Below are 25,934 nucleotides of genomic sequence, written 5' to 3'. Positions count from 1 at the left end.
TCTATATCTATATCTATATCTATATCTATATCTATATCTATATCTATATCTATATCTATATCTATATCTATATCTATATCTATATCTATATCTATATCTATATCTATATCTATATCTATATCTATATCTATATCTATATCTATATCTATATCTATATCTATATCTATATCTATATCTATATCTATATCTATCTATCCATATCTATCTCTAATTCTGTTAATTAGCTTGCAGCCCTGAAGCTGAACACCTTGTCACAGTTTTAAGACGTTGTCAGCAATTGTGCTCGCTCTCACTCAGCTCGATCTCAGTTGACATCGCATACATCGCTCCAGATTTATATATATATATATGTGTGTGTATCTATATATATCGGACAAGTGTGCGCAAATAGAGCTGTGTTTTGAATGCTGAATCTTTGATTTGATTGCTTCACAGCTGCGGGGATGAGTTTGATTCTGTGAAAGAGGAAACTGCTGAGGCTGCATATGAATCGAGAGATTTCTTCACCTATTCCCATGGCATTCGAGCAGTGTCAAAAGCTGAGGCAGCGCTTTGATGTCGTGAGATTATTAGAGATAGAAATAGTAAAAAAATATTAATAAAAATCGCAAACCAAACATAAAACAAAAACGTTTTGCAATTTATTATACACAGGCTAAAAAAAAAAATGGAAATAAAAAAAAAAAAAAAAAAAACTCTACGGGATTTTCTTTACGATGGGAAAGGGGTCTCGGCTTCTATGGAGTGCGATGGCTGGGATGCATTTGGTTTGAGATTTGTTGGGCCTTTTGAATTACTTGGCTGGCTTAGTCGCGCATTTAAGGCCCATAAATGTAACGCCATTATCTATAAATCTGCAGCGGAAAACATAACTCAAAAATAACAAAACAAGCTAACACACAAAACATAAACGAAATAAGATATTTTTAATTAATTGTCACTGGAAAAAAACAAAAAATACAACTACACCGTTTTATGAGAAGCTGCACGTGACCGACGGCAAAAACAGCAGAAAGAAACAAAATTAAAAAAAAAAAAAAAAAAAAAAAAAAAAAAAAAATATATATATATATATATATATATGTATAAGAAAAAATATAAACTAAAAAAGAGACCAAATAAACATTTAGATTAAATCTGTTTCAGTCGCTGTGCCAGACCCAGGGCGCAAGTTCATTGAGGAACACACAGAGTCACATATGTTCGACGCACACACACGCACTCACACACACACACACATGTATGCGTATCAGAAATGGGCCTAGTACCCAGTACCAAAGAGTGGAGCCAACAATTTAGACATTTCTCATAGAAAGACATAATTTTCAATTTAATAAAGGCCATCGCATAAATACGCTCGTAAAAACCTATCAAAACTTAAGATAGATGAGCACTACGTGCACTTGCTGGAAAGTCCATTAAAAGAGAACGCGGCGCTACGGCCAGCCAAAGGGTTGTTGCTGCGCAAGAGAGACGGCGATAGGCGGGTGCAACTGCAATTGCCTGGGCCGTGCCAGGTGGGAGGGAGACAAGGCACAGTCACATGTATATATGTGTGTGTGTTTTTTTTTTTTTTTTTTTTTTTTGGTGAATGGTGCGCCGAGTGCGCATAGTTGCATGTCTCCTCTACACGGCGGCAAGAGGCTGCATCGGGGTCACAATAAAATCAAAATTGATAAGCATCTTTAGTGTCCCAGGGGCACTGAGATGATCGCCCCGTGGTTTGGCATGCCACGGCTCTGTTCTGGCCATGGTCTTGCCGGTGACTGCAGTCGCTGCTGCCGCTGCTGCTGCTGCTGCTGCTGCTGCCGCTGCTGCATATTAAATTGTTGAATCAGTCACTGAGAATTCAAGAGAGACAAATCGGAGCACGTACACAGCGTCCGAAATTAATGACAATTGCTGATTGTGTGAGATAAACGGACGAGGCGCAGGGCAATTGGTGGAAACCGCGACAAACTCACACACACACACACACACACGCACACACAGTGAGAGTGAGAGAGAGAAGCTGAAAGACATTAGTAACACACAAAAGGAAGCCCTGAACACATCGAAAACCTCAGATTTTGACCATGGACCCCAGAACCGAGTCCAAGTCCAGGGTGTGCGTAGATTCCTCTGCTTTGATAAGCCCAAGAAAAAAAAAAAAAAAGAAAAAAAAAAGTAACCAAAAATATGCCGAAACAACACCAACAACAAAATTGTCGCTGAGTTGACGTCGTAAAAAGGTTGAGAAGGAACCCAACAACAACAACAGCAACAACAACAATAGCAGCAACAATCAGAACAACAACAACAAACAGATCAGCGCAATGCGTCTGTGGTATTATTATATGGCTCATAAAATATTTGTACAAGTCTATAAATGCCGCGTAATTTACTTCAGGCTTCAATTAAAAGGAAACTCCAACAATTCGAAATTAAATTGTTGCGGCATTTTATACATACATGAGTACATGAGTGTGTATATGTATGTAATGCATACCCTGTGCATGCGGGCCTAAAGGCTGTATTGGTTTTTACATGTTGATTCAGAATAGCATTCATTTTATTTTATTTACATATTTAATTTATTTTCATTGTTCTTATATAGCTTGACGATTTTTTGTTCTTTTTTTTTTATTTGCCTCCTTAATTTAACACTTGGTTAACTCTTTAATATTTTTTTAAAATAGTATATTTTATTTTTTTTTTATTATCTGTTGTTTGTTTGATTTGTATTTATATTTTATATATAATTTTATACCAATTGGTTTTATTTTATTTGATTTATTCTGTGTTTTTATATATTTTGTTAATTTTTAAATGTATTTACAAAATATTTCAGTGTTATATTTTTTATATTTTAATTTATTTGATTTTATTTGTAATATATTTTGTATGTTTTTTTTTTAGTTTAAATAACTATACATATATTATTATATCATTTATTATTCCTTTGAATATTTTTTTATTTAGGTATCATTGATTACATTTATTATTTTTTCGCTTAATAGTATTTAGTTAATACTTTACTATTTACATATTTTCATTTTTCATTTATTTTGTATTATTTTTTTTTATTTGTACATAGTTTTATTATATTTTAAATTTATTTGCTTTAATATTTTTAATTCATATTATTAGACATGCGTTCATTAATTCATTTTTTACTTTTTATTATTTGTTTATTTTTACAATTACTAATTATAATTTATTATTTCCGAATAATACTTTTTTTTTTATAATAAATTAAAATTTTATATATAATAATAATTAAATATTATAATTAATATATTTTTTTTAAATTTAATTAATTTTTTTTTTAATTTATTGTATTATTGTTATTTATGATATATTATTTATTCTTAACACACATTTCTTTATTTCTTTAAATATAATTTTTTTATTGTTAATATTATTGTTATTTTTTGAATATAATTTTTTCATTGTTAATATTATTGTTAATTTTATTATTTTCGATTTTTTTTTACTTATAATATATTATGTATATTATAATATTATTATTTACTAACGATACTCGATTTCAATACTCATTATAGCTCCTTTTATTTTTAATATTTAATATTGTTATTATTATTTGCATATTTATATAATAAATTGTTTTCTATTTATTTATATCATTTTATTGTTTTTATCTTATTTTCCATTCTTTCTTATTATTCTTATTATTCTTATTATTTTCTGTTTTTCTATTTTTATTTTTTTTTCTATTATTATTTCTTCTTATTATTATTTCATCCTTACAGGGTATCTCTTAGGCCCACACATTGGCGTACATTTTTGCCAGACTTCACATTGTCTATCATTCTTTCAAGTCGATTGCAATTGGGCTAACGCCGCGTATGCGCAATGCAGTTGCTGTGGGAATAAATCTTGCGGCTTTGCAACGTTTAGATAAAGCGCGCCGCGCATTTAAGAATGTGGATTAAAAAATTCTTGCCATTGAATTCATATCTGTGTTAGATATTATTTATTCTAGCTGTATGTATATGTATGTACACATATGTATATGTATGTATTTATAGAGCAGCACGACTAAGAAATGGATAACAAGACACTTGATAAGGGGCAGACAGACGAGACGGCAGAGCTCGAATGAGGACTTACCTGTTGACCTAAACCACGCCTCCCGTTGCCTGTACATTAATTTTGAATGAATGCCAGCCATACTCAAGTATTCAATTCATTTCTATACCCAAAAATTAAAAAAAAACTTGCACGTGTTCAGGGTTTACTTAAGATTTATTGTACAATATGCTATAGATGATTAAATTGGAAAATATGCACGCAGTGTTTTAGAAAAACAGAGTAAGGAAATAGTAAGTACATGTAAACATAATATGTGTGTACGTGTGTGTGTTTATTTGTGTGTGTGTGTGTGTCTGTTTGTGTGTGTATATATAATCTATTTATGATTACGTTTGGCGAGATACTTGATTAACGTTATTAGACTACATATGCAATGTTGGATGGGCTGGGGTCGACCAACCCAACTATCAGCTATTATCACAGTATCGTAATACAAGGCAAAAGTCGTGGTAACATTGAAAATACTTTGGACTTAGAGCTAAGCGAATGTTTTCTTTAGAATATGTGAGGAATGTTTTGCAAATAAATAATACGGTGAGGTCTTATGCTAAACGAAAAAACGAAAAAAACCGAAAACAAAATCCATAGAAATTTCGAATATACATATATGTATGCATATAAATAATAATGATGGATAATAAATACTTAGGCTAATTAGGATTCGGGTTCGGTTTGGATTCGGATTCGGATTCGGATTCGAATGTCATAGCCGTCTTTGAGAATGAGTTTCAGTTCATGAAATCAACTGTGGGGTTGGAGTCGGATGCTGGTCGGATGGATGGCTCAGTTCAGTTGGAATTCGAAATGGAACTATGCATATATAACTGGTAGCGAAATCTTAAATCTTAAGTAGAGAGGCCGCTAGCCGGCTGGTGTCTATTTGTTTGTTTGTTTCTTTTATTTTCTTTCGTTGCTTTGCAATCCCTCTTGGATTGCTTGGCCAGCAGCTTTGTCAGGTGCCTCAGGTACTGAATGTACTGGTACTTGACGAATCGCAGATCCAGGCTATCCGGCTGTCTGGGCTTCTCCGCTCGCTGGCCGTCCGCGGCCAGCACCGCCTGTCGATGCAGCTCCACCAGCGGCGTCTTCAGCTTCATCAGCTTCTTCTCCATGGGCACACGCTTCACCGTCCTCAGGGTCTTGTGGGTCTTGTGGTTGGGCGCATAGAGGCGACTGCTGTTGAAGGCCTCCTCAAAGTTGCAGAGCATGAGGCGTGCGCTGTTGCGCAGGCGCAGCAGCTCGGCCGAGAGCACGCTCTGCTTCTGTAGATTCTCCAGGTCCCAGTGGAGCTGGGCGTGCCGCAGATAGCTGAATGCGGCCACGTAGAACTGCAGATCGTGATGTGCGTGCTGCAGTGATAGCTGCAAGTAAACGAACGGAAAGCACAGAGATTTTCATTAGTTGAGTGCGTTGGGAAAGCGGCGAGGAGCCGGTTCGAAAGCGTAACGATTTGCTGCCTGGATTGGTGGATCTGTTGGTGGCATAGATCGCACCGATATCCGTTTTGATAACACAACGGGGCGGTGTAATCACAAGCCTCGCGGCCCAACCGGTTTAGTTCTGGCTGAGAACCGGTTGCTAACCGTTAAACAGCCGCCCTCGGCCACGCCCCATGCCCGAGCAATGTGCAGTGTGCGCAAGTTGATTGAACTCGCTGGCTGATTAATAATCAAAATCAATCATACGACACGTTGCCTGAAAGTGAAAATCAACTGATTCGTCTATAAACAAATTCGCCTATTCGCCCCGTTCGCCCATCTCCCTATCTCGCTCACTCTCTCGTTAACTGTGCTTTCGGTTTCGCAACGTATCTCACGTCCGCGTGCTAGTGACGTCGCGTCGCGTCGCATCGTTTGCCGTTCGTTCATCGTCGTCGTCGTCGTCGTTCGTTTGCTCGCTCGTTTGCTTGCTCGTTGTTGTTGTTGTTGCTGTTGTTGTGGTTGTCGGTCGTCATATGTTTCATTCATGCCGCTGCTGGGGGAATCCACGGCGCGCTCATTCGCATGATTCACGCGCTCGCGCGCGCGTTCCGTGTCGCTCTCGCTCTATCGTTCTATCTGTGTGGCCCGCTCTCTCTCTCTGTGTGTGTGTGTGTGTGTGAGTGTCTCATTTACAATATATACGAACGTTTAGATTGCTCAAACACATATCAACTCTGCTGGGCGCGCCCTTGCACCCGCGCCCTGCAGCGCCCCATTGACTCAGATATGTGCGAAATGATGTCGGGCTGTTGGCTCTTCTGTGACGTCAAAAGGCCGCGTGAGCTGCAAGTTCTTGGGAAAAGTGTGCGCCTAAACTCCAATTGCTGTTGTTGTTGTTGTTGTTGTATGATTTGTGATTTGCGCAAGCCACACTCTTGGCAAACACTAGCACTGTGCGTCTATAGGGCATTTTATTAATAGCCACGATTAGCTGTCAGAGCTCCACTCCCACGTTTCCTGGGTCGTCATCGATATTACAAGAATAACATCAACACCTCATCATCGTATGAGTGAGTGTGTGACTGTTAGAGTACTTCACAATCAACATCATTATAATCGGTTAGCAAATCGCATCAGTTGCGGAACTCTGGCTAAAACCCTAACGATTTCACTATGAGCCAGTAATTTTTGCTGTCTTCTCTTTATATACATATATATTTTTTATTTATTTTATTTTATTTAATTTTTTTTTTTTTGGGTTTTTTCCTATGCGCAGCTCCAGTGACGTCAATAAGAAATTCAGCGAAAGCCGCTCATTGTTATGCCAATTATTATTAAACACACACGCACACACACACATACACAGAGATGTGTTTGAAGATGATGTTAGCTGTCTAAGTATAGAACAGAGCACAACAGCAGCATCAACTGGGAATTAGCCAAATAACAGATTGATCAAGAGAGAGGGGGAGAGAGGGGGAGAGAGTGGGAGGCGGAGTGTGAGACAAAAATCTCTTCAATATGAGCTAATGCTCTCTCTCTCTCATCCAGCTTCAAAGTCAAGTCAAAGTTCAGGCTAAGAACATTTCGGCTTACAGCCACAATTAGCTGAGCTCTAAAAAATAATGCCTAATAAATTTGTTGTTTTTCGTATACCATAAAAGAAAAAAATAAAACAACAACAAACTAGCAAAATAAACTGAAATTTTGTGACTACGTTAATTGAAAGCTGAACAAAATGTTCTAAAATTAAACTAAATATAGCTGGAACGCGTGCAGAAATTTTTGGTTATTTCCAAAATGCAATTTTACAATGTTTATCCAATATTATATGTATATGTATATATATATGTGTGTGTGTGCATGTGCTTATATATTTCTCTCTATATATATGTACTTCTTTATAGCCCTTCTTTGTTTTAATTTTTAGATTTCTCAGATAAGCTTTATTTTTAACGTCACTTTGCCTGAGTGAGCAACGTAATCTACTTCCCATTTCTGGCAAGGCCCGGTATGTCAGATAAGTCTGTGTATATACTACCCCTATATATGTATGTATAGAATGTGGCTACTGTCATACGATTAGCCATCAAGTTCTTGGGCTGCTCTAGCTGGCAAATATTATTCACAGTCTTTATCAGCTCCATTCAGCAGCTGTTGAAGCGGAAAGAGTCTATAAGTTGTTCAGATATAGCACACATACATAGAGAGCAAGCATATATAACATATGTATAACATTTATATAACATGCGTATGAAATATTCATGGCATATGTATAACACTTCTATAACATCTATAAAACCACTCACATGTCTTTGACCCAAATCTTTTCCAGTCTCTGCCTCTGACTGCTCTGCGGCTTCACTGGGCCGTCGAGCGAGCATGTTGCAGTCGGTTACAGCTGTTTGGAAAGTTCTTGCTTGCTTGCTACATATATATATATATATATATATATATATATATTTTGTATTGTATTATTTTCATATACTTGTATATTTGTTTTTATTAATTCGCGTGATTCGTTACGTGTATTTGGCTTTTAGCGCATCATTAGCCTTTACGAGTGGGTTGCAAATGGAAATGCGCATACGAATTCGAGTTCGAATTCGGCTGCGGCTGCGGCTTCGGCTTCGACTTGGAATCTTCAGCATTGAAATGAATCTGCATATTTGCGATCACGTTTCGATCAGCTGCCTGGGCCCACATAGCATATACGGCGCGTGTCTCTGTTGTTTGGCTTTGTTGATTTGCCTCGATTGAGGTTTTGTTTTTTGTTTTTCCAACAAATTAGCCGAGATACGAAATGAAACTCAGCTGCCTCACACACGCACACGCACACGCACATATATTTTATATAAATGTATATATACTTATATTTCTATGCATATTTATGTCGAAGTCTAATGAAACGTGCTTCAGCTGACATTGAGGATGTCGCGTGTCGCCGCTGCACACTCGGCGTATGCTTAATTGCTGCTATTTCTGCTACGATTTATTTGTGAAACGGCCCTCGCTTGTAAGTGCTCGACCGCACTCATATGACTGACTCGCGTTGGCTTGTGACGGCGATTTTTTCTTCATTTTTTTTCCCCCCCCTTTATATTATTTACTTTGCACCTACGCAATGACGAACGGGTGAAATGCTACCTCACGTGACCCACTGCCAAGCACTTGCTTGCCATTTGGCTCTTGGCTCTTGGCTGTTCGATGTTCGCTGTTCGCTGTTCGCTTTTCGCTTTTCGCTAATCAAATTGATTGCTTCACGCATGAAATGTGGTGCTTATGAAAAGTTGTTAACTTACTTGCTTGCTAACATTCACCCTGGGCAGAAAATCGTATTGGCTGTTATGCAGACTCCACGTCTTGTGCTTGGAGATGTCGATCGCCTGGACGACGCCGGTGTCCTGCGCCTTTACCGAGTGCTCCAGGTGCCGCAGTGCGTTGTCATCGCGCAATTGCACCAGCTCGCGCCGTGTATTATTCCGCAATGTGCGTAGCCTCTGTAACAATAAGGAAATAGGTCATTAAGATATATTTTATACTAATAAACGTGAAAATCATATACATATACATATATATATGTAGTTTGAGATAAACTATCAAATGGAAAGAGAAAATTAATTTTTTATTGCTTTTTTTTATTGCCTTTCTCAATTGATAACTCAACTTGAAAATAAGCAAACCAAAATTCATATAATATATAAAAATCGAGAACAGTTATCCATTTTTTGAAACAAACTAAATGGAAGCCTGCTATACAGCGAACTACACAACAAATTTCAAGTCTCTAGCTCCCATAGGTTCTGAGATCGACACAATCTTGCATAAGGACAAATGAACGAACGGATGGATAGAGCTGAATTGATTTCAGCTTGATCAACATGAATTTTTCAGCATATGGTGTAAGAAAACTGGGAATAATAAAGTGAATATATATATGCTATATATTTAGAAAATATATACATATATAATTTGAGTTATTTTACATCGATTTCTTATATGTACTGCTACATTCATATAAAAAATTCATTATTGAAATTTCATATTTATATACATATATTCATATATTCCAATTCATTCTTTCCATTATCTCTCCCTTTCTTTTCCATTCTCGTTTCTCTGCTAATATTTGCGTTCCTCTCATTAGGCTGTACTTGGGATATTAATTAACATTGATTATATAATAGCTTCATTTGGGACTCTTCGTAATTACTTAGTAAGTTTCCCCCCAACACTTTCTGTCTTATCTTAGTTCAATAATATCATCGACCAAATATGACTCTGACTTGAGGGGCATATCTGGCCCCATCAGTCGTAGCTGATATTATTGAGATATTTGGCCGTTCCTATTCAGGCATTATGCATTGGACGTGCTTAAGCGTTATAGCTAGGCTGACTCTCGTCTTGTCAATCTTCTTTCAAATAAATAAATCAGCAATAAGGCATCGCAGGCAAACTTTTTCACTGCATAAACTCGATCGATCCGATACGAATGTGTCATAAAGATTATGAGATCGATACGAGAGTGAGTGTGTTGGGGTTGTCGATAGAGACTTGTTGAATGGAACGGAATGGAAGACACCTGTTGAGTGGAATAGAACGAAATGGAATGGGATGGAACAAAATGGAATGGTATGGAACGAAATGAGATAGTATGGGACGGAATGGAATGGAACGGAATGAAATGGAATGGAATGGAATTGTTTGGGGGATGGCTGACGTACCTGTTTGTGGTGGAGGCAGCTCTGCCTGCGCGGGACGGTGACTGGACGGGGCCACCGATCGGGACCTATCCACTTGCCACCGCAGCTATTGCTCCAGTCCGGCACGGTGTTCCTCAGCTCGCGCTGGAAGCTCATCTGGAAGCTGATGCTCTCGTGCCGCTTCTGCATGCGGCGCGTCCGTCTCGTTTGTCGTTCGGCGGCCAGCTTGGCGGCGCTGTCGATGAGTGGTGCCGGTGCAGGTGGTGCAACAGCAGTTGCTGCCGCTGCTGTGGCTGCTGTGGCTGCTGGTACGGCCAGGGCCAAGGCCAGGCCAGCGCCAGAGCCAGCGCTGCCGGATCGCAGCAGCTCCTGCAGCTGAGCCATGAGCAGGGCGAGCATTAGCAGCGATCGCCACTTGGATGGACTCTGTGTGGACTGTGGAGGACGTCGTGGTCGGGCGCTCTGCTGCTGGTGCTGCGGCCTTGCCCCCCTCGCCGTCGTCGTCGTGTCTCGCCTTTTCCGTGCGTTCCCCGTTTTGCTGTTGTTGCTGCTGCTGCTGCTGGCTAGAAGCTGAGCAACAGTTGTCGTCTGTCAAAATGATCCAAAATGAAAAAAATAAAAATAAAAAAAAATCCAAACAAAACACAAAACAATGCAGTTTGTTTGCCAAGGGGATTCCCGTTAGTCAAGTGCTTTTTTGTTTTTGTTTGCCTTTGGCTTTTGTTTGTGTTTCATGGCGTGTGTTGGGTTAAAAGCGATTGGGCCAAAACGTGCTTGGCCTGACGTTATCGTTATCGTTTGTTTCAGTCGTTGCCGTTGTTGTTGCTGTTGCTGTTGTTGTTGTTGTTGTTGTTGTTGTCAATGTAGTTGGATTTATTTTTATTTTGTATGTATGTGCGTGTGTGTGCGTCGGCTGACATAATTATTTAAAATAAAAGTCTTAATTTGGCTGAATCATCAGGCATAAGCGAATCTCCGCAGCACACACACACACACACACACACACTCGCAGTCGGCAACACTGCGCTACAAAGTCAACGAACTTAGCCCACCCCGCTGGCTTCTTGCGCACTTTTGTGAAATTCACTGAAGTTGGCTTTTTGTGGCCGAAGTCAACGTCGCAAGTCAACCTTGCGTTTCTCTCTTTCGCTCTCTGCCTCTCCCTCTCCCACTCCCACTCACACACGCTCTCTCCCTCTCTCTCTCTCTCTCTCTCTCTCGCGCTCTCGCTCTCTTGTCCATGCCAAAAGGCCGGCGTTGTTGCTGGCTGACGCATCGTCGCGCACGCTCTGACTTGTTGCTGCCGCTGCTGTTGCCAAACAAAACAGCTCATCCCACTCCCTCCCCTCTGCGCCCTACGCACCCGCCCGCTCCATCTGCCGCCCACTGCCCATTGCTATGCGCCACGCCCCGAACGTGTAAATTAATTTCACATGTTTGATTTGAATTGAACTTGTTTTTCGGCAACTGCCGCCGCCGAGTGCCGCAGCTCAACAGAAGAGCGCTTGGAGCTCCCCACCTGAGTCAGGTATGCTAAATGACATTTCAACTCCAGCTTGTCATGCCCTGCACCGCTGACTGCTGCAGGCGTATAGGCTATAGGGTATATAGACAGTCGTTATTCGATACTCGTTATTGAAAAGTGAATTCAATTGGCTTCAACGAGTTTTAGCTGAAGTTATCCATCCTGCTCCCTAATAGGAGAGCTTTTATAGGGTATATGCTATCTTTGCTGCATATTCAAAAGTGAAGCAACTCCCGCTTAAGTCATTCTTCCTAGTTCTTATCACTCAAGCAACTCAGTGCACACCCTGCACTCATTGCCAGGCTATTATAGGGTATATAGAACTGTTATTACATATTCAAGTAATACTCTCTAGTTCTCTCCTGCATACCCTGCACTCACAGGCAATGCAACACAGGGTGTATGCAACCGTTATTAAAGCCGGTCAACAAAAGTTTTCTAAAGTATTCCCCTCCATCTCTTATCCTCTTAACAGCTAAACTCATATACTGCATTCAGTATCAGATAAATATAGGGTATATGACAGTCGTTATTCAAAAAGCAAAAGTTAATTCAACAATCTTTAACAAACTTTTGCTGAAGTTATCCATCTAACAACTAAGTGCATACCCTGCAATTAGTCTCAGCTAAATATAGGGTATATACTATTGAGATTTGATATAAGTATAAAAGTACATCTAACTAAAGTAACACTGCCTTGAACAATCCCCTCTAATTCACACACCCTAAGTGCATATCCAATCAAATTAGTATAGGGTATATGCAGTCGTTAATTCAACAATCTGTCGGTAAGTAGGCATTCCAATTTGTTGACCTATGCCCCAAGCGATCTCCCTTCAGCGTCAGGTCCAATGCTCTAAAGGGTATCCCAGAGTCGCTCTGGCCGGAAATCGTTTATTATGGTATTATTGCACTGATAAACGCATGACGATTTCTTAGGAAATACGGCTTACTCCAGCACTGTTTGTATCAGCTTCTGGAGCACATTGCACCAAATGGCATTAGTACTATTTGCTAAAGTAGCCGGAGCCAGTTAGGGAATATGCACCCATGTAGGTCAAGGTGGTTCCAATCCCAAGAGAGTTTATATATACATATATGTATATACATACATATATAGTAATAAAAGTCTGGCTAAAATTCCGAACTATATAAAATTCTTCTAGAACAAGTGTTTCTCTCTCTCTCTCTCTCTCTTTCTCTTTCACTATATACATATATAGTATATACATATATTATATATTATATATATATATATATAACTGCGCTACTTATCAGTGGAACACGTCAGGAGCGTCAGGTTGGTTTGCTTAAAGACCAAAATAATAAAAAGTGCACAGCCAAAAACAATGCCAACTACAACTAAAGCAACAACAACACACAGACTGTTCGATAAGGCAATTGATGGGAAAAATGTCGTACAACGTGTCAGTGTGTGTGTGAGGTGGAAACCAAATGCCATAATTCGAAAATTAATGAAATTAATACTCACCATTTACACATAAATTTCCAATGAGTCCTGTGCGAGCTGCGCTGGAAAAACCTCTGCGACGTCTTCTCCTAGTCTCTCTCTTTCTATATATATATTTATATATATATATTTATTTATATATATCCGTATATATAGTTCAAAAGCTCAGTCAAAAAAAATAATAATAATGATGTGTGAGAGAGCGCTCGCGTCTCTGATTGGTTGTTAAAACAATAAACTCGCGAGATTGAAATGCACTTCGATAATAATTTAATAACAAGCAAAAAAAAAAAAAAAATAATAATAATGATAAAACTTCGGTTCACGTTTTGCAAAAAAAAAAAAAAAAAAAATGTTATACAAAATATGAACAACAAATATTGTGTATATGTTTTACGAATTAGTATCTTGCAGATATATTATATTGGTTAAACGTCGACGCGCTGCGTTTGACTGCCTGTTTTGATTTGAATTGAGTGGCCGGCGATCGGATTCGGGCTGGCTCGGGCTCTCTATTTGCCAACTTTCGCGCAGAGAGCGGCAACAGCTGAGGCAGAGGCTCAGGCAGAATCAGCGGCAGCGGCAGCGGCAGCGACACAAGCAGAGCGACGGCAGCAACAGCAACGAGCGAACTAAACTCTTCAGTTACTATGAACGTACTAATGAGGAGTATAACGAGGTGGCCCCCTCTGGCCAAGAATTTATGCTCGTTGGTGTGAGTAAGCGTGGGTAACTGTATCTGCCTCTGTGTGTGTGTGTGTGTGTGTGTGAGTGAGTGAGTGTGTGCAGATTCGCGACCGCCTCTGAGCGCGCGCAAGCGCATGTATGAGTGTGAGTGTGAGTGTGAGTGAGCTTGGGTGAATCGACAATCTAATTACGCGAGCCTGTGTGGGTAGCGTCTGCGTAAAGCGAAAGACTAGAAACAATAAATGAACATTAAATAGAGTTAATATTTGCTAGATGGCAATAATAAATAGCTGAATTAACTAGATGACGCCGCCCCCTAACACAGCGCTGGCCTTGCCAATCACAACTACACATATCAGCAGCGCTCACAACAGCTGTTTTACCCACATACACACACACACACACACACACACACACAGAGAAACACTCCAGCCTGACGAGCGTCGGCCGAACGCCGGCGACAGTGGCCGAACAGCTGAGCACAAACAATGAATAACTGTGAGTGTGCCCTGCATGCGGCAGATCTGGAGTGAGGCATATCAATAGTGCCAAGCGCTTGGCAATTGCTGGAGCTGGCATGAAAACGCTCAAGCGAGAGACAACTAACAAATAACAATTGCCAATAAGACAACAAATATTATGCACATAGTTTCATTATTATTGTCACATTCATATTGCATTGCCCAAGTGGCTCGAGTAACTCGCTTGATTTGCGCAACTGTAGCGCATTGCTGCAGTCGCTAGGAACGTCGCTGCCTGACGTCGCCTGTTGTTCTCTCACTAGCGTCGCTCTCTCACTCTCTTCTTCGCTTCTTCTTGTTATGCTGATTTGGTGCGGCCAGCTGGCGCTCTCAGCGTGATCAGCTGTTCGCGCATTTAGCAAACGCAGCCGAGCCGAGCGTTTGAGCGCTTCGTATTTCTCTCTCCCTCTCTCATTTTTCATAAATCTGATTTACTCTTTCTTCTTTTGCAAAATAAACAAAGCGTATTTTGAGTCTTCTGGCCGAACAACAAACTTTTGAATACCCAAATATGAACATTTGTTAACATTATTTCCGTTATCAGTGAGGTAGGCGGGGCCTGTTATCAGTTCAGTCGAATTGTGTTGGACCTTTGAACCAGCGGAAGCATAAGCCTTTGCAAATGCTTGATGTATATCACTTCCGAATAGTGCTGTGCGCTCGGAAAGTTGCAAACCGTGTGTTATTCATCGCTGTAAAAACTTGGGTCACACGCACACCGGCCCAGAGAGCGAGTGAGAGAGAGGGAGATAGATAGCATTTGAAATGGGGGAAAAAAAAATGCCGACGTCACGGAACCTCATACAAAATTTCAGTTATTTCCGTTCAATTTCACAAGAACTCAATTACTCATACGTAGCGGTGTCTGCCATGCCGCCGGCTAGTCAAGCTTGCTCTCTCACACACAGACACATACATATGCATGTACACTTGTGCTTGTTGTCGCCACATTGGAGGTTCATTCATGAATTTTTTCGCGCCGCCGCAAACAGAGCGAGAGGCGATTGGGTGAGCGAGCGAGAGAGAGGGAGAGCGCACGTGTATTGTCACAAATCGTAAGCTAAATTTCACCATGCCTAAAACATGATCAATCTAAAAATTATTGAGCGCTCTTACTCATGGAGACGTCGCCAATTGAGGCGACTCCATGGCCCATTATTTAGCACTCGCATGATTGGCCCAAGCTATTTTTAAACTATTGTGTAGCGGCGCGGGCGTGAAGTTGCCATTTGGTAATCTTGACTATTTGTGTTTCCAATGTGTGTGTGTGTGTGTGTGTGTGTGTGCATTTTTGTTTTCGCTACCTTTGGGGTCAGCAATTGATCGAGCCGGCGCCTTCACAAAGACCTTTTCGGAGCTGCTCGCTCATACTTTGGCATGCAGTTGTGATTCTCTGGGATTTCCCATTGACTGGGGCCCGGGGCCCGGGGCCGATCGCACTGTGAGCCGAACATTGTATTATTACCTAATAAGTCAAATGTCTAATGTGTAATGAGCGCTGGATGACGTGCCGCGTGGCGTATGAGTAATATGCAAAGCATGACCGAAAGCAGAAAGCGAATCAATCACGCAGCCATTTCAAAACGAGTCCACTTGAATTAGAGCATAATTAGTATTGCTCCTAGAATAGCTTTTCGATTTCGCAAAACTGAATATATCACAAATAGAGGTGGTTAGCCAGACTTAGTCAAGCGACACACACACACACACACACACACCTACATACATATGTAATTAAATCGATAAGAAATCGTTCTGATTAGAGTTTTTTGTTTTTTGTTTTTTTGTTTTACTTTGACTAGACTAAAGACTCGTATCAGCTTTTGCCCTCGTTCGATCAGTGGGAGGAGACGCTGCTCTGTTTGCCAGCTCAGCGCATGACTTGGAGCTCAACAATTTCTGACGACACTCGAATAGTAACCGAATAATAATGCTAATTTATTAGCCAATCGATTTGAAACAGCTACTAAAAAAAAAATAATAAAAAAAAAAAATAAAAAAAAAAAAAAAAAAAAATGCAGCCTCAAGCGTCGAGCGAGCGATCTGAGTCATCAAATTCATTTCGAACTGAACTTGAATTTTGTGTTTATTGCTTTTTCTTCTGCTTTTCATTCTGACCATGCAACATTTGTTGAGTATTTGCGCAAAGCAAATACCAAGTGCCAGATATATTCATAGTTCGTCTATGGCGCATCGGGCGTATACGCAACGCGTAGCTAATTTAACAAGTCGCAATATTTGTTTGTATAGAAGAGCGCGGAGTCGAGGAGTTGGCTGTATTTAGAGTGTTATACGTGTTATACGCATTATACGTGTTATACGAAAGTTGAAGCTGTAGGCGAAAGGGATGAAGAGAGAGAGAATGAGAGAGTGAGAGAGAGTGAGAGAGGGAGGGGTGCAGGGGGCAGCCATGGGGCTGCTGCCCCATTAATGGTCGGTAATTTGGTGAGCGCTGTGCGTTTGGTTTTCATGTTTGCCGACGCGCGAAATTTAAAAGTTTCACACATAACAAAGTGCGAAGGATGCAGATCGCCAGAGCCAAACTTAATTAGCGCCCATTGCAAAAATATTTACGGCAAAACAAAATAACACCCATTAAGCAAAGGGAGAAAACAACAACAACAACACAAGGAAGGAAAACAAAAGCAGCGCAAACGCGTGATGATCACTGGGTAACGCCCCTGACAAAGCCCCAAAAGAGGAGACGCACAGGCACAGACCACGTTCAACAGCAACAAGGCAGCCAAAAAAAAAAAAAAAAAAAAAGAAGATGCAAAAGAAGAAGCAGAAACTGAAATAAAATAAAACACATGCAAGCTGTATGAGCATCAAAGGCCACAACAGGAGCGCGATTCAGCCATAGCCTGGCCATGGGAGGTACAAACGCCTCAGCCAAAGTCAGAGTCAGAGTCAGAGTCAGCATCCCGGTCCCGGTCTGGCTCTGGCTCTCGCTCATTGTCCGTTCTGGCCGCAGCCGTCATTATAAGCCGTCACCTTGTTGTGTAGACATTGGCCATGGCCACCGCGCAGATCCACAGACAGAGACGCTGCTAACTGCTAATCCGGTTCGGGTTCTTCGGGTTCGGGCACGGCGGCGGCAATCGCTGAAGTGAAATCAACTCGTTAAATCGTTACCAAAACTGATCCCATTTAGCGGCGCAGTGCGGCGCCAGCCAGCCAGGCCCAGTGAATGCGCTACACTTGCAATGCAGACGGCTGGGCAGCTGAAGCTGCATATTAAAGATAAATTAATGAATGAGAAATGAAAACACGATATATGTATATAGATATGTATATATAACTCTAGATATGTACATATATGTATATATATATTTTACAAATTCCAATTGGAGTTGGTAGCGTGACAAAAGGCTGTGCTGAACGGCTGCTTGGCCAGTCTTGCGGCATCTTGCGACTGGGCATTCGCGTCATCGGCGTCATCAGCAGCAACACCAAGCAGCAACAGCAACAGCAACAACAACGACAACAACAACGACGACAACAACAACAGCAACAGCAACACCTTCATCATTATCAGCGGCGGCGGCGTCTTCGATTTGGTGCTGCGTCGCCTGAGGGCGCGTTGAGCAGTTGGCGCTGCTGCTGCTGCTGCTGTTGGTGGTGCTGTTGGTGCTCTCTCATCGGGGCTGGGGCCCGCCAATTGCGTTGCCATGGAAGTAGGTGGTTATGATGATATACTTTGGCTGTTTGGCTTAGCTGTTGAAAGCGACCTTAAGCGGCTTCCGCTGCAGCAGCAGCAGCAGCAGCAGCAGCAACGACTCGTTTCAGAGTCGGCAATATTGTTGCATGGTTATTGTTTCTACCAAAGGCGCAAAGGCAAAGGTAGAGGCAACGGTAGAGGCAACGGTAGAGGCAAGGCAGAGGTGGCAATGGTAGAGGCAAAGGATATGCCAGTCTTTGTCTTGGCCGGCGACGTCCATGTTATTAACTTATTTTCAACCAATAAAACGGCAATGAAGCGAACGAGCCGAGCCGATGCGACGGCCCGAACGGAGGCACCAAATGCCTGTGGTTCCCACAGTTATTATTTTCATAGGCTGAACTATTTGGTGTGGAAGTAATGCGATGACGGCGACGACGTCGACCTGGACGTGGACGATGGCGAACATTGGCGCCTCGCTTGGCATTGGTGTTGATTGGCCCGAGCAAAGTGTCAAATAACAATGGCCAAGACAGAGACAAGCACAGGGAATGATCGGACGCGAGTGAGACGCCAGGGACGGCGGGCACTGGAGGCACGAAGGAAGCGTTGCAAGTGCTGTAAAAATTGTTGATGGCGCCCGGGTTGATGTCACTGATTAATTGCGTAGCCATTAATCTTCTACAGCAATTGAGCAGTTGAAGTAGAAGTAGAAGTAGAAGTAGAAGAAGATGAAGCAGCAGCAGCACCGACTCTGGCGCAGGCAGCACCGACTCAGCGGTAGAGGCCAGCAGCTTTGACATGCACTCGGAGACCACACAAAGCGGTGCGCGGTAATTGCAATAAAACATCAGAAATAAGAATAAAAAATAATAAAAACAACAAAACAAAAGACGAGAGACAAGAGACAAAAGACATGGCATAGCATACCCGAAACCAGATTGATAATTATGTAGAATGATAGTTCCTTTTTTGTCGTTATCCTCAGTGTCAGCCTTAGTCTCATTCTCATTCCCATTCCCATTCCCGTTCCCATTTCTGTTCCCATTCGCGCGCTTCTCTCTTACGACTTACACGTAGACCGAGTCCAATTCACTCGTGTGTTTTTGTTTTGAAGTGTCCAATTTCACAACATTTAATTCAAGATTTGACGGCAACAGGTTCGGAGATTCTCGAATTGAGCGACAGGTACAATTCCAATTCAATCTGCTTCTTCTGCATCTCTTTTTTCCTCTGCTGCTCGCTGTTGTCCCTCTCTCTTTCATTTGACTGACATATACGTATATATTTACCTTTGCCTTGCTTGCCAGCGTCTCTGCTGTAGTTTTTTTTTTTTTTTTTTTTTTTTTTTTTACAAGACCTCCCGCACATGTAAAACATGCCGATTCATAATTCTGCATTTGGTTTTTTGAGGAGGCAATACGAGTGGAGTAGAGAGTCGATGATGAGCAGTCGTCGCAGCCGCCAGGAACACCTCACCTCACACAAAGGTTGAGCGCTTGAATGACAGCGGCCGAGCGTAAAGAGGAAAAAAATAAAAATAAATAATAATAATAAGAAAATACTAAACTGAACTGCCACACGAGATAAATATCGGCGACGAAGCTTCAGCAGCGGCAGCCTAAACGACCACCCGATTGGAACCCGGCTGGAACTTACAGGCCCGCTCCAGGCATCCAGCCAGCCAACCGGCCAGCCAGCCAGGTGGAATGACAGATTGGACCACCATTTGCACATGTGACGAGGATGCGCCATGTAGCCCCAAACCGAACGCTTGAGCTCATAGCAGCAGCCGCAGCCGCAGCCGCAGCCGCAGCAGTCGAAGCTGCGAATGATGCGACGATTCTCGTGTCGCAGCCGGCGACGTTCGAGACAATGAAATACAAATCGACGAGCAGACAAAAGATTTGCTTTGCCGGACGTGCGCAAGGCGACGCGGCCAGCCGTCAGGCATTAGCAAAAGATAAATGATAGAGTATGAGCAGCGCAAGAAACTCAAATCTCCCAACGCTGAGCTAATATTAGCCATTCAAATTACAGTTATGCATATCAGGCGTACTCCTATTATTATTGCTACCCAACATTATCATTATTATTAGTGTGAGCAGTAGCGTAATTGTTATCATTATCATTGTAAAATTGTTGTTATTATTATCATTATCAGTAAACGCATTGTCATTGTCATTGTCATTGCCATTGTCATTGTCATTGTCATTGTCATTGTCATTGTCATTGTCATTGTCATTGTCATTGTCATTGTCATTGTCATTGTCATTGTCATTGTCATTGTCATTGTCATTGTCATTGTCATTGTCATTGTCATTGTCATTTTCATTGTCATTGTCATTGTCATTGTCATTGTCATTGTCATTGTCATTGTCATTGTCATTGTCATTGTCATTGTCATTGTCATTGTCATTGTCATTGTCATTGTCATTGTCATTGTCATTGTCATTGTCATTGTCATTGTCATTGTCATTGTCATTGTCATTGTCATTGTCATTGTCATTGTCATTGTCATTGTCATTGTCATTGTCATTGTCATTGTCATTGTCATTGTCATTGTCATTGTCATTGTCATTGTCATTGTCATTGTCATTGTCATTGTCATTGTCATTGTCATTGTCATTGTCATTGTCATTGTCATTGTCATTGTCATTGTCATTGTCATTGTCATTGTCATTGTCATTGTCATTGTCATTGTCATTGTCATTGTCATTGTCATTGTCATTGTCATTGTCATTGTCATTGTCATTGTCATTGTCATTGTCATTGTCATTGTCATTGTCCATGTCCTTGTCATTGTCCTTGTCATTGTCATTGTCATTGTCATTCACTATTCTTACAGTTTATTCTCTTTTCTCTCATTTGGAATAGCCACATTAACTCATTCATACATCATCCTGAAGTTAGTGATTTGATTAGATAAAATCTTAGTTGATAAAATGATGAATCACATTGGCGGCTTGTTTACCTTATGAGATTCAGTTCATCACATTTTTGCCCATCGATTTAAATAGTGGCTTACTCAGAGTCGAGTGTCAAGATTTAGGCTACCTAATTTATAGGCATCTACTCTTTTGTTTTCTCTGATATAAGCCGAGGCTTCGTCAGGTTTGAATATGACCTCACCTCTAGATATCTGTATTTGATGGATTGATTGATGAAAGACACAGACTAAATGGTTAATTTATGCAGCATAAAACTCTGAATTTGCGATAACTAAGGGAACACAAGCGAAAGTAAACAAAAACTAGATTTGTATAGATCTTATCGAAGATGTTAGTGGAAGTCCAAATAGGGAGAGCTTCAAGCGAATCATATTGTTTGCTAACTATATCTCATTATGATATGCCATACGAAGTCAGGCCACCCCAACCCCATTCCAATTGCACATCCAACTTCAATCCCAATCGATTTTGATTCCATCACATTGAGTCGAAAGACAAATGAAGCAGCATCGGAAAAGCAGAGAGACGATAATAGAGTGCTCATTTGTCTTGTGTGCCGCAGCGAGGCAGTTGCCGGGGACCGCGACGAGGTGAGGGCGGGCAATTGAGTGAAAGAGATGCTGCGCGGTGGCAGGTATAATATATGGCATAGGATCGGATCGAACTACACGCGTTTTCATGCCCACATTGACGGAGCCCCGGGGGCAGTAATCTTTATGACAGCTCCTTGGATTTGTAAGCTGTCCCACTTGCCCTCACGCTCTCCCTCTCTCTCGCTCGCTCGCTCGTTGTCTGTCTCTCTCGAATATCGAATATCCTGGCACTCTGCTATTGTCGTTCCTCAGCTCACTTATGCAATGAGCCGCTCTCAGTTGCATTCCGCAAGCAAAAATGAATACCATGAACAATTGTTGTTGTTGCTCGACTGTCGATTGTCTGTTGTCTGTTGTCGGTTGTCGGTTGTTGTTGTTGCTGCTGCTATTGCTGCTACTGCTGCTACTGTTGGCATAATTATAGACACATCAGCTGTTTCGGCCACTTGCAGTTAAAGTTTAGAGTCAGCCGCAGTGGCAGTTGATTTGGTTTTCCTCAATCTCAATTGTTTTGTAATGGCAGCCAGCAGCAGCAACTGCAGATCTTGGACAGCTTTGCCATGTCGATAGAAGCCACGCACACACACACACACGCACACATATACATATATATGCAGTATAACCATGTACATATATATATATATATATAGGCAGAGATACAGACAAGATACAAATTGATAAGCAAGACTCGTACGAGGAATTGACAAAGCGACGGCTTGACTGAGTGACTGACTGAGAGACTGACTAACCGGCTTGCAACGACAACGACGATATCACTTGCCGCTCATTCGATGGCAAATTAATATAATTATCATTGCACGAACCGGAATTACACGACCAACAACAATTGTACAACGACAAAACCGAGTCGAACTGCAACTGCGGCTCCTTCCTCAATGGAATGGCGAACGGCGAATGAAAACAAATAAATAAACAATCAAAGAAACAGCGAACCCATAATTAACGCCACAAACGCAAATATTAAGCCACCGTCGAAGTCGCTGTTGCAGTGGCAGTTGCAGTCGCAGTCGCAGTCGCAGTTGCAGTCGCAGTCGGAGTTGCAGTCGCAGTTGCAGTCGAAGTCACGTTATCGATAGCTGCAATCTGCTGCCGGCCTGGCTGGCTGCTTGTTTGCTATTGCTATGTATTTTTAAGATGCGCATTGCATAAACATATTACACACACATTAACACACACACACACACGCACTTTGAGGTGTGCCCGGCAAGTGGCGCTAGCTGCCAACTGACTTGAGATGAGCCCAAGATACGAGCTGGCAAGTAGTTGAGAGTAAAGAGTTAGCAGCATCAGCAAAAGACTTGAGTAATGAAATCTGAAAAGGAAAATCTCATTTAATTATATGAGTTTAATGTAATCTTACCTCTTGTTTAGAATATAAAATAGAAATAATCTTAATGCATAAATTTGACTGTGATATTGAAATGTTTTAATCTACATTTTGACAATCGCTCAATTTTCACTAAAGTTGAGATTAGAGCGAGGCATTTTAATTCTATTTGAAAATATTGCTTAAGCAAAGTAAGTCTTTGTCTTATAAATAAAAATATAATTTGATTAGAGTTCACATTAGTTATTAGAGTAACACCTATAGTGAGCTTTTAATGAATGGAAATGTTTATATTGGAAACAAATAAAATATATGTATATATATTTTCATTGCAGTTCATATTAGTCATTAGAGGGAATGGAATTGTTTATATAAAAAATAAGGAAATGTTTATATTATTAATTCATTTATAATAATACAGTGCTTATCATAATTATAGCCCACCCAGCAACTTAAACTTTGCGCCAGTTTTAACAAAATGTTTAAGGGTTTTCAAAAATAAATTTTACAGCACTTTGTAGAGTGGAGCATGTTTAGTAGATTTTATTGAAATTTTAGTTCAATTTATGGAAAACTAAGAAAGAACCGTTAACTTTTGCTCTGTGCTAGCATTTTTGCTTGCATTTTTGTGTATCATAATTATAGCCCACTGTCGCAAATTTGAGTTTGTTAAGTGCGGAACAGACTTTTGGCTTTACAGACATTGTAATTAAGTAAATTTAGATAGTTTTTAAGAGATGCCGCTTGGAAAACAATTATCTTATTATGAAAAGGGCCGTATTTTCTCACTTTTCGAGTCAGGAGAGTCTATTTCGAGTATTTTACGAATTTTGAAAAAAAAATCAAAGTGTAATTAAAATTTTTTTGGATAACCCCGAAGAATAAGGATCAAGAAGGCGCACTGGGTGAAACCCGTTACTAATTGCGCACGATAAACGCAAAATTATTAAGAAAACCAGCAACAGCTCAACCGCTTGTACAGCTTTGGCCTCACATGTGGGCGAATCTATGTCAGCGATGACTGTTTGGCGAGTACTCAAGAGCTCAGGAATCATAAATAGGTCTAAACTGACCAAAGCATCCATGTTGCTAAGTCGCCACAAGGTTGCTCGACTTGGTTTTGCCGAAGGACATACTGCGACCGATCTGACATACACGCGTTTGAATCATCGTCTTTTGGCTTACAGTATATTTAAAAATGTTTACCCTAAGAGGTCACATTTTCTGATGGGAAGAAGTTTAACCTGGATGGTCCTGATGGGTTTGATACTTATTAGCATGATTGGAGGAAGAATCCTATGTTTTTTTCAAGGACAGACTTTGGAGGTGGCTCCGTCATGATTTGGGGTCCATTTTTTTCATTTGGTACCTGGGAATTGAAGTTTGTAATGAACCGAATGAACAGTGAAGAGTATATTCAGGCTCTGGATAGTAGTCTCATTCCATATTCAAGGGAATTACGTGAGAAACCAATGGTTTTCCAACAGGATAATGCCAGAATCCATGTGAGCAGACGTACAAAAGAGTGTTTGGAGGAATGTCATGTTGATGTCCTTGACTGGCCAGCATGTTTTTCGGATCTCAACCCGATAAAAATGTCTGGGGTAATCTTGCAATACGTGTGTATGCCAAAAATCGCCAGTTGGAGACAGTTGGATATCTTAAAATGCAAATTCTAAACGACAATGACTAAATAACAAAGTTTCGAAAAGGACCTTTTATTAAATTTAGTGGTTTCAATGAGGAAGAGAATTTTTGAGTTAACTAAGGCAAATGGAGGCTGAACTAAGTATTAACATTAGTTTTTCCATCAATCCGCAACGAATTCGGATTTTTTTTACAAAAATATGAATATGGGCTATAATTTTGATACAGAAAATGGTGCTGCTTTTTCTTTGTTTTTTACTTCTTTTTAAGAAATCATCATTAAATCGTGAATTTTAAGTGAAAAAGTTTTTTGCCATTCATAATTGAAATATTGAACTACTCATTTTTGAAAATTTTGAGGAAATATGCCATTTGGGAAAAGTTTTCAGCCGATTCGTTTCAGTGGATTAAAAGTGGGCTATAATTATGATAAGCACTGTATAATAATAATATATGTATTTATTTGAAATCATATTATTTGAGTACCATAAATTTATATATTAAAAAAAAAAAAGAAAAAAAAACTATTTAATATGGGCAAAGGAATACCAATATAATCAACAAGATTTTATATTTTAAATTTGGAAAACATATAACCAATGTAGTCTTTAGTAAAGAAGGAGCAAATTAAAGAAAGAAAATGAAATGGAGCCTTGACAATGGAAAATTAAGTTTATATTAATATAGAAAATAATGAAATTGTATTTAAATTTAATTAGGTTATAATCTATTAAAATCTGTGTGCTACATAAATTTAACACTATTACATATAATATTTTATTTCAGATAGTTTTTAAAGTCCTGATATCCATATATTTATAGAAAATCCTTTGAAAATAATCGGCCTGATATAATATTCCATTTGAGTGTTGATATTTTAGCAATAGGCAGATAAAAGGCAAGGCCGATCTCAAAGAGAATACACATCATCATAATCATCATAGTATAATCCTAATCGTTATCAAAATAATCTTTCTATCGACTTCTATCCATCTTTCGCCCTCTTTATTCGACTCTATCAGCATCTATAAGCTCTTTCTATCTCTATATATCTCTATCCGTCGCTATCTGTCTCTATCCTTCTGTAATAACTTCCATCTTTTCCCAATTCGTTTCGATCCGTCTTTTTGTACATGTTCAATTACAATTGCTCGAGCTAAATTTGTTCTCGTAAACCCCCTTTCCTCCCATCCCTTCTGTAGCATACTCTCAACAACTGTATTTTAAATCATGAATACATTTTCTATTCCCATTATAAATCAATAAGCTTTATGAATATTTTTCAAACTAGACTTAACAATTTTGTTACAT

At 40.2% G+C, this 25,934-nt stretch overlaps 1 protein-coding gene across 1 annotated transcript; it reads right to left on the bottom strand.

Annotated features, from left to right (window-relative positions):
• Positions 1 to 4,235: 4,235 nt before the first annotated feature.
• LOC6583978 lies at positions 4,236 to 13,337 on the bottom strand. Its single transcript, XM_015161465.3, has 4 exons — positions 13,237 to 13,337; positions 10,241 to 10,807; positions 8,819 to 9,016; positions 4,236 to 5,456 (listed from the first exon to the last, which is right to left on the bottom strand). Exons 1-4 carry the CDS (start codon positions 13,237 to 13,239, stop codon positions 4,941 to 4,943), a joined length of 1,284 nt encoding a protein of 427 aa, XP_015016951.2. The 5' UTR covers positions 13,240 to 13,337; the 3' UTR covers positions 4,236 to 4,940.
• Positions 13,338 to 25,934: the final 12,597 nt, after the last annotated feature.

The sequence above is a fragment of the Drosophila mojavensis genome, unplaced genomic scaffold (assembly GCF_018153725.1).
Source record: "Drosophila mojavensis isolate 15081-1352.22 unplaced genomic scaffold, ASM1815372v1 contig_136, whole genome shotgun sequence".
Taxonomy (NCBI): domain Eukaryota; kingdom Metazoa; phylum Arthropoda; class Insecta; order Diptera; family Drosophilidae; genus Drosophila; species Drosophila mojavensis.
The sequence above is the reverse complement of the archived record's forward strand: the minus strand, read 5'-3'. Positions and strand labels throughout refer to the sequence as shown.

What these genes read in the sequence shown, in the direction of transcription:
- LOC6583978 (XM_015161465.3), bottom strand. An exon ending in GCTGCCTCCACCACAAACAG is followed by an intron (nt 9,017 to 10,240) that starts GTACGTCAGCCA and finishes TTATTGTTACAG; the next exon opens with AGGCTACGCACATTGCGGAA. An exon ending in GGGTGAATGTTAGCAAGCAA is followed by an intron (nt 5,457 to 8,818) that starts GTAAGTTAACAA and finishes GTTTACTTGCAG; the next exon opens with CTATCACTGCAGCACGCACA.